The 15,604-nt window shown below is 39.1% G+C and overlaps 1 protein-coding gene across 5 annotated transcripts in view; it reads right to left on the bottom strand.

Moving 5' to 3' along the window:
- The window catches only part of PRDM2 (PR/SET domain 2), a 56,224-nt gene that overhangs the window by 24,824 nt on the left and 15,796 nt on the right, over positions 1-15,604 (bottom strand). For 4 of the 5 annotated variants that reach the window (XM_084300033.1, XM_084300032.1, XM_084300035.1 and 1 more), the window contains 4 exons: positions 15,421-15,538; positions 13,779-13,882; positions 10,094-10,246; positions 3,831-3,957 (listed from right to left, as the gene is read on the bottom strand). In XM_084300033.1, coding sequence (XP_084156159.1) covers positions 3,831-3,957; positions 10,094-10,246; positions 13,779-13,882; positions 15,421-15,538 — 502 coding nt within the window. Of the gene's footprint in view, positions 1-3,830; positions 3,958-10,093; positions 10,247-13,778; positions 13,883-14,103; positions 14,150-15,420; positions 15,539-15,604 lie in introns of those variants that run through there. The other variant, XM_084300034.1, reaches the window with a different exon arrangement.

A 15,604-nucleotide genomic window follows, 5' to 3' on the forward strand; every position in this document is an offset into this window, starting at 1 on the left:
GCGCTTTGGAGCCTACTCAGCACCTTAGATTAGAGCCTGATAAAACCACTGGACATTTTTATGTATGACCATCCTTTCTTTAACATATTTGGCTAGTGAAAAGTTGCTTTTAGAAGGAAGATTCAGTATGAAGCCAAAGACGCCCAAAACACTGAATAAACAAGTTCTTGCAAGAGAAAAAAAAAAAAAAAATAAAGCAAGAGAAAAGTCAGCTGTAATAGTCTAAGAAGGGAAAATCATGTTTTAGGAACCTTCTGAAGTAAGTATTCATCTTCCATATTATTACTGTTACGACACTGACATATATAAAGGAAGAAATGTGCTGATAAAGGGAAAAAGTTCCCCCTATTCCACTGACATGTAAACAGATTGATGAATTTAACTATAAAGTTAAATTCAGGCTATTCCCCCCACCCCAAACCTCAGAAAGGGAATTAACAAAGAAAACTTGTGCTGATGCATTTGATTTGAACAAACTTTCCTCCACGCTCGATAGGCAGAACAAAAATATATTGACTACAACCTGGGAGAAGTTAGAAAGCTTAACAAATACTTGAAATTTCAGGAAATACAAAAGCAAGAAAGTGTGTTGATCGTTTTTCTGCTAGTTGTTGACCAAGACAATCTTCTTAGGCACTGGCAGCTGCTGGTTCCTAACCACTTAGTATTCATGTCAAAAATAACAAGTGTTAGCTCCAATAAGTCTGATACTATCCAAGTTTTTAGTATTTTCTCCCCAGAGACCCTTTTATCATACTGTATTTCCTTCCAAATCTCAAATACACTCATCACCTTAGCAACAAGATTTTACAAGCAATCATTCAATGCAGAAAACTAAGTTAGTAAGAACTGTCATTTTCCTTAATTTAACAAAAGTGGTCTGCACATTAAAAGAAAAACCAAAGATTTACTGACGTTATGAAAACTTTCAAACTCTCAAACAATAACTATTCACACTAACACCTGGAAGATGGAATACTTCAAAATGCTTTTTGAAGGCAGATGACACAACCAAAACTGGCAAAGAAGTCATGCAACTAAAGAGCAGGGGAGTTTAGAGAAACACAACCGAGGCATAACCAAGGTCCCACCTTCTGCAAACACATTAGAGGAGACCGGGATAGAGGAGAATGCCAGGTGCCATCCTAAACATGCTCCGAAGGAGATTATGGACCAGTGTCAGTAATCACTTGCAAACAGAGGTCAGATCAAGGTCAAGCAGAATGTGATATTTCCATCTGTATCTTGTGTCTGTCCCAGACTGGGTCAGCTGCTGATTCTGAAATGCCATCCCGACTTGACAAATTCGGTAAGGCTTACCTCTTATGGTAAGACGGTCTGAACTGGGATCAGGGAAGGATTTATTCAGAAATCGAGAGAAACCCTACTGCAATGTGAAAAGTTTTACAACGGTGTAAGCATCAGCTCATTGGGCAAAATTTTAGTAGCTGTGAAATTATCACTTTATCAGAGTTCATTAAACAAATTGCAGCAACAAGACCGTTTGTCAAATATTAGCTATCTTAACGTTCAAGGACAAGGCCTAAAAAATGCATTAAAAACTCCAAAGGAGTTTTCTTTTACTGAACAAAGACTAGTTATTAAATAGCTGTGTGTTTTGAAAAACTCAATTATAATGTATTTCTCAAATAAGGTCTTGTCTAGTCATTTGTAAGGTACTAAACTGTCAGCTTCCTTTTCTGGAAAATGTGTTTCTACAGGACACTAATTCACAGTTGTTTAAACTTGGCAGTTCTTATTTAGTTCTATTTTCTCCTCTGAAAGTGTATGAGTACAATCTGTAACAGAGCAAAATTAATTTCATAAAAAAAGGAAGCCATTGATCTAACTAATAAATACAAATCTCACTCTCCTGAGAAGCTACTCTCCAAAAAGTCTGTTAAAATTGGGAATTTGTTTGCATGATTACATTGTACTTCCTCCCAATTTTTTCATATGCAAGAAGTAAAATCACATTTCCCTCCCCCCATTTTTATAGTATAGTTAGTATTATTTCAAAAAATCAAAACCAAACAACAAAAACCTTTCTGATCTTGCTGAATTCATAGCTCATCAACACTTCCTTTAATTTTCCCATAAAACCTCAGCCCTTGAATCTGCAAAAGAATCATTATCAATGGAAACCATTTTGGAATTTTATCTGCAGCTACAGCTATCAATTCAGCAGAATATGTTATATTTTTAAAAGCAAATCAGCGTGAGTTGCAAATATTTGACATTACTGCAAATACTAAAATAACCAAGAAGGGGGGTAAAAAATAATCCACTGGAATCTCCTAAAAATAGAACTATAAAGTTTCAAAATACGTACGTATGTATTATAAGATAAACAAAGCACATATTGTGAATTGACTCATCTTATGCAACATAAATAATGAAGCTTTACTCATAACAATTCAAAACACAATACTAAGAATTTGGTCTTTCTGCTTAATGATACAAGAATAAAATTATAAGAATGATAAAATAATAATTTGTCTGTAGAATGAATCTATTATCTATGATTCTTATTCTATTATCATCTATATTGTTTGGAATTATTACTTTTCTGTGTGTATGTGAGATTTGGGAAGGAGGCTGTATTTATGAAACAGAGAGAAAACGCTTATTTTTCTAAAAGATGACAGTCTGAAATAATTAAAGCCCTTAACAGTTAAAACTCCCCATCTAGAAAACAGTACAACAAAATCCAGGAACTCCCAAATTGATTTACTGGTATTTTTAACCTCTAACTTCATGAATGCAAATAGAAGTTCTGGGCCATGTAAAATTACCTTAGAAATGATTCTGTCTGGCTTTTCTAATTTATAACATAATTAAATTCTTTCAAGTTGTTTTTCTAGCCTTTCAGGTAAATCACATGCACACAAATTCTATTTGCCGAGATAATGCGCACTTAGGAAAAAGCATAATATAACCTCTAATTTACCAAGAGTTACCTACGTATGTATGCCAAATGTATTTCGTTACGGATCGCAAAATAATAGCCAGTACTTGAATCGCAGAGTTTGTGAAAGTTCAGACTATGAGTTAGTGCTCAAAAGAACAACCGATTGTCTCGCAATATTTCATTCTCCCAGGCCCCACGTCACTCTCCAAAATAAACAAGATTTATATAATAACCATTTTCCCAAACGCTGATCTTGTTCCCGACGCAAGTTCCACAACTGCACCCCAAGTCAGACGGGGCCTTGGGTTGTGAGCTGACTTACAGCGATGCCATTTTCTCATCGGCCCTTTCCTTCCTTCGGCTCGTTTGTCACCTGCAGCAAACCCCGAGGCGCTACGGGAGGCTCCGACACCCCCTCCGCAGTGCCGGGACCGGCAGGGAGCGAACAGAAAACCCTAAAAACCGAGCGGGTGCTTTGCTCTGAACCGAAATGCCGGTTATATAAGGCGATGCGCGGCGCCACATGCACTTTAAAAAGAAATAATAATAAAAATAAATATATGGCTGCTGCCTTAACGCTGGAAGAGCCGCGGGAGGCCCGCTCTGACATATTTCCACGCTGACGAAGGCGCTTGAACCCCTCCGGGCCGGCCCCGGGATATGCAGAGGCCGAGCCCTGCCGGGGCCGCCTCACGGCGCGGCGCTGAGGGGGCGGCTCCGGGGTGCGCGGAGCCCCCCGTGTGGCGCCCGCCCCGCTCCCGGGGCCGTTTCCCCGCTCCGCGGCTTCCCCAACTTCCCCGTTCCGCCCCCGAAGGTCACGGCGGCGGCCGGAGGGGCCCGGGCGGGTGGGAGCTGAGGCGGCGGCGCCCTCCCTCCGTCCCTCCGTCCCCCCGCAGCCCCGCGCCGTGCCGCCCCTCACCTCTCCTGGCTTTCGGGGAGTGCCGCCGGCTCCGGGCGCTGGCTCGCTCCTCCTCGATAGCGGCGGCTATCTCCGGGTCGTCCTCCCCATTGTACCACACCAACAGCTCCTCGCCGGGCGCGATTGGCTGCCGGGAGAGAAGAGAGAGGCGCGGGGCCAATCAGAAGAGGGGTTGTTGGGGGAATTAAAAAATAAAAGGGGGGGGGAAAGGGGGAAGGGAGGGGGGGGAGCGGCGGCGCCCTTCCCGCCTCAAGGGGCCGCCCCGCAGCGCCCCCTGACGGGCGGAGGACGCGCGGCGCTCAGCGGGCTCCTCCCGCCGGGCCGGGGGCGCCTCAGCGGCACCGAGCGGCCCCGAACAGCCCCCGCTGACACCGCGCAGCCCCCGGGCATGGCGCTGACGGGCAAAAAAAGGCTCCGCTGCCTGCCCGGTGTCGCCCCAGGACAGCCCAAAGGCGAGCCCCGGCGGAGGTTGGTTGTGCTCAGGGAGCTGCCGGCGAAACGCGCCCGCCTCACGGCAGGCGGTACAAAAAACAAAGTGATCAGCTGGAATTTGGGATAAAACCTAAAGAGCTAGGGGAGAACTGTAGCAGGGGAGGGGACACAGAGCAAGACCTAATTACTAGGTGTTTGAGAGCCACTTAATTACAGTAATTAAAGACTTGTTTGCCATTCCATAGGTGTTATTTCTCTTTTTTTCCCCCCCCCTTTTTTTTTTTTTTGGCTGAATCCTACCCAAAAATCCACAGGAGAGGCCTCGCTAGCCAAGCTGCCATCCCCACTCCCATCCCCACCCCATCACCAGGCTGACCCACGCCAGTGTCCTGTTAGTTCACGTGCTCCTTAAAACATCCTGACTGAAACAGCTAAGTCTTCAATTTTGCAGGTTAAAGATGTATTTCTAACCTTTTTTTTCTTTTAATCGTAATTCTGTTTCCTGAACTATTTTATCCAAAAATCACACAGACACAAAAATGCCTTTCTCTACCTAACTACAATCCCCCTTTTTCCCCAGACGTAATGAACACTGGAGGTAATAAAACAGTATTTTTAGAGTCATGACGTTAGGGCAAATGGTAGCCTAGGACTATTATTTCAAGTCTGAAGCCAAAGGGAAATTTTGTGTTGAGAACAATAGCAGTATCTGTTTCTTTTAAAGAACTTTTTTTTTTTCTTTTTTAATAATAATAAAAAAAGTCTCACAGCACTTGACGGAGGTGATAGTTATCTTTATATCCCCAGACACTGGAACAACAAGAGATGCAAGTGTTCAAGTTATATTGTAACTTATTAAGTATGCATTTAAGTTATAATAATAAGAAGCCAAGCAGAAGGCTTTGCTTAACAGTTCTGGAGGCCTGGTAGGGTAAGCAGCAGTAACCAGATTTGCATGGTCCCATTCTGCAGCTGGTTAGCAGCAAGGAATGCAGAAGAGTTGCCTGATGCAAACTACTTCTCATTTTGGCCATGTACAGCTCTAAGAGTTGGCAAAACTTTGGGGTAATTCAAACACATGATGATAATGAACATGTAATTTGTTAGCTTCATGGGTGGAACTGACATTCGATGTGATGAATTTCGTTTTGGAATAACTACTCTAGAATCTAAATTAAGCCCTCTAACCTTGTACTTCTAAAATGAGATGCAGCAGTTTCAAAAAATAAAATAAAATCAGACCATTAAGAGAGCTCCCTCAGCAGCAATACAAAAAGAAAAGGACTGCAGTGACCAAGTGCCACTTCTAGAGCTCCTTTGACACTTGAGTACACAGCCAGCTTACTGCTGGCACCCTCCAGCAACACCTCTGACAACCTTCCTCCAAGCTGTTATCTCCAGACTGTCTGCTGGGGCATCAGCTTGGGACACTTTGGTTATGAAAGGGCTGGATTTGGGGCAGGCCCAATACAGTAACAGCTTTCACTTGCTTATTGGTACGTTATGTTTCAACTCTGACATTTAACATTCCTTAAGCTGAATATTTTTTGTTCAAAAGATTTAAAGCGATTTTGAAACTTGCCATTTTCAAGAGTAATATCCAAAATTCTAACAGATTATCTAAAATTCACTTAATTGTACATGCAAACACTGCAATGTGTCTTGTACAGGCTGAGATAGACATTTACCTCTTTGATCTTATTAGAATACAAGTTTTTCACTACCAACTGTATTTTTACCACTACACTGTTCTTTTGCACTTGGAAGTGGCCATAGCTCCCCAGCTGTAACCACACCGGACAGTTTGTGGCATTGATGCTTGCGTGCATTTTTCACACAATAATTCTATGTTACCTTGTGTTCCTATGTAACAAGGAGATTCTGTAGTTATCCTAATCCTGTCTGACAAAACATTCTCTCCTAAACAAATTAATTTCACCATAAGCAAGGACAGTCTCATAGCCTAACTTATTTAGAAGACTTTTTGAAACTGAGCTTTCACTGCAATTTACTACTATTTTCCTTCAAGAATTACAAAGTCCTGCACTATGCTCAGAATAACACCACTCAACTAGCTCATTTTATTAGGAGAGGCAGGAAGAACTTCTGAAACCTCATAATGAGTTTAAGCTGTTTCCATGAAATATGACAGCTCTCATGTATGTATATCGGGGAAAGCATATGCAAAGCAACCTACAAATATCCTCAGTCCTTCAGTAAAGAAGAAGAGAGGATAGAAGAAACAATATTTGCTTGTGCTCAGTTAAAAATGCTATCCGAGACCTCATTAGAGGTCCCCAACATGAAATTTTGCTATTTATGTATAGCAGAGAACAGGGAAATTAAAGCTCCATGCAGTTTTGAGGTTTACACCAAGCAAATGCAGACTTTGCTTATCTTAGCAATGCAGCTTGGAAATCAGTCTGTTTAACTTACAAATCAGAAACCCACAGAAAAAAAAAAAAAAAAAAAAAAAAAAGAAGAAATCCCTGTGGGGGAAAATAAATTAATAGCAATGATAACATTTAAAATGCTACCAAGGTAAAGCAGAACAAAATAGCATACAAGCCACTCACTCTCTTTTGGGGGTAAATAACAACTGTGTTGTTTGTCCCCAAATGGAATTCCCCCAAATTTATGCATTATGAAGAAGATTAGAAAGGAAGTTTTGATAAAATGTTCCTAAATGTTGAGAGCGCACTGTTATTAACCATGTTTTCTTTTGTCTCACTGGTCAATAAGGTGTGATGTGAATCTCAGACTGATAGGAAATCATCACAGAAAAGGGGAGACAAAAACCAGACGTTTACATGAAAGATATATATAAACAACCACACTTTGTAAATAGAAAGAAAAAAATGGGTTCTTTTTCTGCTAAGTTACAATTTTTTTTCTGCAGCTTCTAAGTTACAGTATAGTGAAAGCTGATCAAGCAGATAACATTTAAATGCTTTCATGCAGCAACTTGCCCTTAAGACCACAAATTTGAAATCTCCTACGTTATATTTTACCTGTGCTGTCATTCTCTCACAGCTCAATTTCCAGTTTCTTCACACTACTTTTAAGAAACATGGTCACTATAAATGTCACTTTAAATAATGAAAAGTAACTTTAGAGAACACTAGAAAACAAGCTTTCATAATAACATCCTTTGGTTTTTATATCATTGGAACAGCTAAGACATTAAACAGAATATTGGAATAATTATCATTACTATTATTTCTAGTATTAACTACCACTAGGCTACAAGAAGAGTCATTTCAAATTTGTTGAATTTAAAAAAAAAAAAAAAACATAACGTGACTTGCTAAATCTTGATCTGACTGAATACTGAATGTTTAATGGTGGTAAAGACCGTCCGATTTTAACGGGAAAGTTTCACTTCAAAAATCCCAACAAATTAGCAAGACTGAATCTTCCTTACATACCATCAAAAATCATAGAATCATTTAGGTTGCAGAAGACCAACAAAATCATAAAGTCCAACCATCACCTTAGTGTCATCAACGTCACTTAGATATCTCCAGGGATGAGGACTCCACCACTCCCCTGGGCAGCCTGTTCCCGCACCTCATCACCCTTTCTGTGAAGAAATTCTTCCTGATATCCAATCTAAACCTCCTCTAGTGCAACTTGAAGCCCTTTCCTACCTTAGTCTAGAAGGTGGAAGAGGAGAGTAAAATACATTGAAATAGATTGTTCAAAGAGTAATTGAGAATATCAGGGTAAACTGTTAATAAACTTTTGGTATTACAGATTCATAAGTTTCTTTTCCAATATGGAGCAAAGTTAAACTTGATAATATAACCCAGCTGTTGCATAGTGAAGCAACTCTCACATTAGTACAGCTGCATCTTGAACTACCTGCCAAGTTCCTTGTATTTCAGAGGCAGTAGCTATCGTGGGACTGCAGGAGTGACCTGCCACCACTGGACCATGGCTGCAACGCTTCTAGGAGCAACCTGGCCCTGAGAATGGTTTATTTTTGAGCAGCATGAAGCTGGGAGTACTAATACAAGTGCTGAGCAGCTCGGGTCCTGGCACTCTCAGTTTTCTGCAGCACCCGAACCTACTCACAGGTGCTGCTTCTGCACTGGACTCTAAAAGGCACGGCAGCAAGCCTTTGTGCAGAGGCAGCCTGGAGGTAACACATTTTCTGATATATCAGAACACAGTGCAGACACCAAATGTGAATTTCCAGGTGCTAACCTGAACTGGTATTGCTAACACTGATCTGAAGCTGTAACGGTCCCACAGCACACAGGGACAGGCACAGCACACCTCCAAGCGGTTGCTGCAGGGGCAAATAAACCCTCTTAAACTCAAGACTGCTCTTTGAAAATCCCATCGTGTCCCAGACAGGACAAAAAATCTCATCTCGCTGCAAGAAACCCCAGACAGATTTTGAAACCAACGAAACTGAGCCTTATTGGCTGCTCCAGCAGTCTTCAGAAAGCTGCTTGGCAGCATGATTTTGTTGGCAAGGCTTACTGGGATAAAATGCATCAGGTCGCAAGCCGAGAGGACAGTCAAAGCAACAAAGGACATTTCAGATACTGAAGCCAGGTATTTGTTATTCTGTCAGAATTGCTCAGCCTCTCTTAGCACTACAGTTTTCCAAAGTGCTGTGTTGTCCATGAGAAAACAGACTGAACATCATCTTTACCATGACTAATACCTTTGCAACAGGAGAGAAGTTTAAAATGTCCCAGTGACTCCAAAAGCACACTTACCTCCATGGATGAGTGCGACTATGGGCAAAGTCTGGGCAACCCAAGATAAAATGCCTAGAGCAAACTAAACCAGCTCCAGATGCATACCGAGAGCCTGCCCTCAGTGAATAAGCAGTAAAGACAAGTCAACAGCCTGGCTGACAGTAGGGAATTCCTCCTCAAATGCTATCTCAAAGCTATTGGAAAGTTCAGAAAATATTTAAGGGCTTTTTCCAATCTAGTTTGACCTAAAATATAACAGTTCTACATACTTCTTTTTTGTCCTATAAACTTGAAAACCACATGGCACCAATTCATTCTTTTCCTAAGTGAGGAACAGTTACTTAGAAGCGTTGTTGGCCTTACAAGGAAATTTAAGAAACATCCACAGCATAACAGCAAGGCTGTATATAACCAACTATACAAAAGCATTCTAACAAATGCTTTCTAACAAATTCTAACCAAAGTCAACCTACATATACTCACCACTAGCAGGTTCTTGATAAGAGATTCAAATAATACTTTACAGCTACAATATTCTAACACTAGCATACTCTGCCCTTACTGAGCTAAACAAATATTTTCTTCATTCAGGAGACGCAACCTGCCAGTAATCACACCTGCCTACCCTCTTTCCCCCACCACTCCTGCAACAAAACCAGAGGGGTATACAACTAGAAAAATGTGACTCATGATGCTGCTTGTAAAAGTGTCTTGAAAGCCTGTCTTTGTTATATGAAGCAAAGACCATAAAAATATCTCATTTCTAAGAAAAAAATTCAGTACAATTTGTCTCAGTATCTACAGGAATAGAAAAAACATATTTTATGTAATCTGCTTGCTCTTCATCCCCATCTGTATCATCTTTGGTGCTACTGCAAATCGTTAACTAAGAAGAAAGATCTAACGTTCATAAGTATTCTAACAGTAGATTGTAATGTCAGTTATACTGACAGAAGAACTTAGACCAGTGAAATATAGCATTTGCAATATTTTAATTGTATTTCATAAAGTGCTTCAAAATCTGTTTAGTACAAATAGTTTTAAAAAAGGAGTTGAGTAACGGAAAATAAAAGAGATTAAACAGAATAGTAACTGAATCTTCACAGACATTGATACCTTTAAACTTTTGTAGTATATAGTCCTGTTGATCTCCAGAGGAAACAGATTCTGCTCCTTTCCTGAACGTGCCCAGTTTATATACCGCAGCCAGTTCCCTTTCTTTGGATCCGTTGCGTCAACACACATCCACCCCAAGTTTGGGTAATACACCTATGGGAGAAAAATGGCATTTATCCCAAGCAAACACACAACTGTTCACGTTGAAGTGTGCATACACCAAACCACAAAAACATATTTTAAGGCTATACAAAGTAGTTGTTATCATCCAAGTCAGAGGTAAGGCCAAAAAATGAGCAGAGATAAGGGTTGTTTTAGGGGTAAGAGTGTTGCTGCTCTTTTGCGGTGCTTTTAGAGGATCTGGCGTAACTGAAAAAAACTGAAGAACTTCTGGCCTCCAAGACCTTCTCTGTCTGAGGGCTTTGGGCTCAAAAAGTCAAACTCCTTAAACACATTCCATTCTATACATTGTTTTCAGTTTGGCAAGCCTGAAATGATTCGCTAGAGCTTATATTTAGTGTAAGGACTGATGTTACAATATAAATGCAATTGAGCTTTATTTTTACTATCTGAGGAATTGGGAAAAGTAACTATATAGAAGTCAGAAGCATTTGCTTTGTTTGCAAAGAAAAAGGAAAGCATAATGTGTATTTAATCTTGCTTCAGAATATTAAAGAGAATCTTAACCTTTCAGAAGTCTCGTGATCACCTTAAAAAACTGACTATGTCGATAAGCTTCTTTATGTTCCAAGATGCTACATAAATTCTTTGGTTTGCATTCTTGGCTAAACGTTTTGAAAGTATACTCATATTCTACATTTAAAGACCATTTCCATTAAAGCAAAACTACTGACAGCACTTCAGTATTTTCTGCTGACAGGCAACTCTGCTTCTCTTTTAAGACACGTTGTATATCTCCCACATTTCTTCTTATAACCCAAGTTAGATGCCTGTAAGAAAAGCTGTCAGTGGATGCTATATATATACTTTTTTTTTTTTTTTAATATTTTTTTTTTCCAAAATGAAGAACACACCACTATTCAGCAACTGGAGCTATCATTTTTGCATTATTTAACAATATTTTCTTTGTCTCAGGACACAAGCATACTAACAGGTACACAATGTCTCAAAAAGTATTGAGCAGCTTATAGGCTTTCAGAAAAATAAGGAAAAATAATTACAATTCGATTACGCTTTATTTCCTTTTGGGTAAGTCTATAGATACCAGCCTCTGCCAGGAAGAACTCAAAGCCCTGTGTCCCTAGCTCATCACCTCCTGCAACATTTGCTTAGCAACACTGTAGATAAGGAATACACTGAAATTCAGATTTTACCGTAACTTTCCCATTCTGTTACACAACACTGTAGCTTTTGTTTGCTTGTTTTTGATATTTACTTTACAAGTAAATCTAAGTCTTTACCAAATGTTTTACATTTTCAATTTGAACTACACTTCTACAACAGCTCAAAGCCAGAACAATTTACTAAAGTTGATTTATTTTGTGCTGATATCCTATTGCTATAATAAATTAGAATTTTATCAATGGAGGTAAAGTTTCAACAAATACACCAAAATCTTCTTAGCCTCTTCCCAAGTGAAGAGAAAGCCTCTTCCTTACTTAAACTATTTCAGCATGGATTTCATCAGCTGACTTCTGAAAGAATGTTCATCAGCACACCCAGCCCTTGCAACATGAGAAAGTAAACAGCTTCACGGACCAAGACTGGAAAAGCAATCCTTTTCATTAAAATGGAAGAAAACAGCCAAACAATGATGTGGAAGGGCTAGGAGATATGGACTGCATGGCAAAGCATAGTATCTGCTTACTTTTCAGTGAAACCATCCAATTACTGATTTTGTTGTATAAATCTTGTGCAATGGGCGACAGGAAATAGGTTCAATTTCTTTACATAACATTGTGATTTTAAATGATTCCTATAAGCCATGACCAGGACCATTCTTTGCAGTTGGGCCACTCATTCTGAGCCCATTGGCAGGTGGCATTTCCCTCAGTTTTCAGTTACTTGCTACCATTTTCCCATCAGTGGCTTTTCTCTGACAGAAAATGAAAATACCAAGTCTACTGCTCTCTTCAGACAAAGCATATCCTGACACAAAACTCATCTTTTTCAAAATGGTACTGTAGCATGATCATTTCAAATTATTAAAATTGACTGGAGAGGCTACATTTTAGAAACCTGAGTTTTTCTTCAGGTTAACTTCACTAAAAACAAAATGGATTTCTTGTGGAAAAAGGTTGTTCCCTTATCTGAAGGTCCGTATACTGAACTACTCCCACACACCATCATCCTTTTACAAATCATATTTTCTTACAGTTAAGATGCTGGAGTGGTTTCATATATCAGCATATGGGGCCAACTGTTGCTGTCTCATTTTAGCTGCCTTTTTTTTTTTTTAATTCCAAAATCAGTATGGAAGCAACACACGATTATTTTGAAGTCTAGAAAGGGATTTTGTGGTTGCCTGCATTGCAAGCTATGAATCTTCATATCAAATTATTTGCCACTAGCATTTCTCAACACAAATTTCAAACATACTAAGACATACCTAGTAAGAACACTCAAAATCCAACATGAAGAAAAACAGTTGCAAGGTCAATAATTTACTCGATTGATTTCAATCTCACTAAGTGTTCTTGTACCAGATCAAAATTGGAGATATCTTATGCAATGGAGTTTGTAAAATATATTAGCTTAATACAACAAACATTCTACTTGAACACTTTGTTACTTTCCTGCATGTGAATCTGCATTTCTGTGACATGATTCTAGCTCAATTCCTCCGACAGGGCTTAACATCAGGCTTTAAATGTGTTTCATGCAGTTCTGCGTTTGCAGGCCAGGGACAAGAAGGATTACTGCTATCATTCTCTTTACACTAACAATCCATAAACTAGCAAATTCTATTCAGTGCTTGCTATGCCACAGTTCCTCCATCTCTCCTCCCAGACCATTCACTATGCCAAAGCCACTTGCTGTGTGTACCTTCAGAAAGGCTGAAGAAGTCTTTGGGAATAGTTATGAGCTGCCGTATTTAAAGATACTGTAGGCAGGATTCAACTCCAGATTAAGAAACCTACATCCTGAAGTCTACATAATATCTGAGGTCTTATGACTATCAGTGGAGCTTAACAAGCTATTCAACTGTCCAGACAGTACTTGCTTTAAGGCAAACCCAAATACAAGAAGCACAAGAAATACTGCAACAGTTGAGAACTTTTATAAAAGACTCCAAAAGCAAAACCAATTCCCATAACAAAGCTGTTTTTCAAAGAGCTAGATGAGGAGGAGTGTTGTGGCTTCTTTAAGACATTCCATATCCTTCCAATTTCCCTAATTTCATAAGTACTCAGCTGCAGAAGGGATATCACTCACTGTTCAGGCCAACAAAGCAAAGCTTTTTCAGTAGTAGACTCCTAAAAGGAGAAGGGATCCAGAGACAGTATATGAGAAAATTACTACAGCAATTTTATACAATGCCATTAATTTAAAGTTTTGTAGTTCAGAATGGTTGCTCAATGCAAGTATCTATAAATACATATGCAAAGGTAACCACAAACGGCGATTATTTCACATAATGTCTATCCCTAAAATCTCTAGAAAGGTAAATGCAAAATACCAAGCTAGTGACAGATACCCTTTTCATTTGCAAGCTTTTTCTTACCTCCCACATATATACATTGCTCTTAACTTGAGATCTTTTTTTCTTGTCACCAACAAAAGGCCCAAATTTCTTGCCTTTCAAAATTGATTTTGTTGCCCAGACACCTGAAAGGATACATATCAATAATTATAACAAATCTGACTGATCTCAAGAAAGTGTTCTTTTCACAACTCCTATTTCTTAAGATCATTATATGTGTCTGTCTCAGGTTGTGCAGCATTCTACAATATTAAGATCACAGCAAGGAAACTGAAGTTTACTAACAGGAGTTCAAACAAACCTCACCCCCAAACTCCCTTCAGTCACATAAGGTTTAAGTATTTACCTGGTTTCATTCTTTGCTCATGGGCTACTGTAGCTCTGGAGACAAAAAAAATGACAATTTCCTTGTACTTCAGGTGATATCCAAAATACCATAAGACCATTACAAGTTTTATATAACGAAGTCACAAGTTCCAGCTGCTTCGCTGAGTAAACAAGTTAATAAAACAAAAAACTCTTTGCTTTCTCTGAAATAACATCAGACATATAAAGCCCTCACAGAAGTTACGAAACTAAATAATACTATATTTTGAAGGACAAGCATTTAAGATTGGTTACAATATGTGCATAAATTAGTTTACAATATTTAACTGAACTGAAAATGGACAGCTACACTTCACATTTTATAGCAAAGAAGCTACAAACGGATTGACAAATAATTGCTATTGTTTTCTAGATTTCCCTAGCCCACCTCTCTTTCACCAACACGTACAAAAAATTGAATGTAAAGCAGCCATTAAATTTATGAATTACCTGCAGGTATGTAATGAGAGGTCTGTTTTGTTATTGTTTTGTTTGTTTTATATTTCAACGCTGACTTTGTCATGAAAATGAAAAAGTGTCCTAAAGATATCTTTGAAGTTATAGAAACATAAGTAGTTGAAGTTTTCTAGCATTTTTTCTCCTTCTACCTCACTTATGTTCCAACATAACATTCTCATTCAGACCATGCCAGAGCAGGTTCATACTAGAAAATATTAACTTTGCTCCAAGGAGTTTACAACCTGTTACTAACAGTAATGCATCCATAGTCAGGATATTCCTCAAACTATCAGCTTTCAACATCACGTATCCAGTCTGCAAATCTGACCTCCAAAGTTCTCCCAACTTAAATCCTGTTTTAAAAAAAGAATTATTTTGCATACATTACAAAAACAATACTTCATTCCATATAGCAGCTTTCGAGTCTGCACTGATCTTCTTACAAATTTTATATATTGATTGGACAGCGAGACACAGCACTCTAAAGTAAGACAACAATAGGATAGCTGAAAAAAAAAACAACAAACACAAACAACTGATAAAAGTGCTATAAATTAAAGCAAACCAGTGAATTAGTTTACTTGTATTTCATAACCTAATCTTTCTGCATCTTGATCCATTTTTGACTCAAAATGTGATGTTCCATAAACATAATTTTGGTCTGTTTGAGAAACTGCGTCAGAAGCAGACCACTCTAATGGAAATTGATTCAGATAAATGCTCTGGACATTCACCTCTACCCAGCATATGAAGACACCAAACTTTGACAGCATCCATGCTTAATTTATGTGAGCTACTTTAAAGGTCTTCATTTTCTTTTCACAGTTTCGGCACTCACCAAGCCTTGTCTTGTCAACAGCAGATGGGAAGAGCCTCACATCCTCAGGAAGCCCCCTAAGCACATGCTCAGGTACATCAGCCAAGGTCTCCACAACCACAGTAGGTTCAGTTGTGTTCTACAAGTCAAAAAGCAGAAGGGCCACGACCATTAGCAAAAACAAACAAACAAAAAGCACAGCAGA

The sequence above is a fragment of the Netta rufina genome (assembly GCF_964035555.1).
Source record: "Netta rufina genome assembly, chromosome: 22".
Classification (NCBI taxonomy): Eukaryota; Metazoa; Chordata; class Aves; order Anseriformes; family Anatidae; genus Netta; species Netta rufina.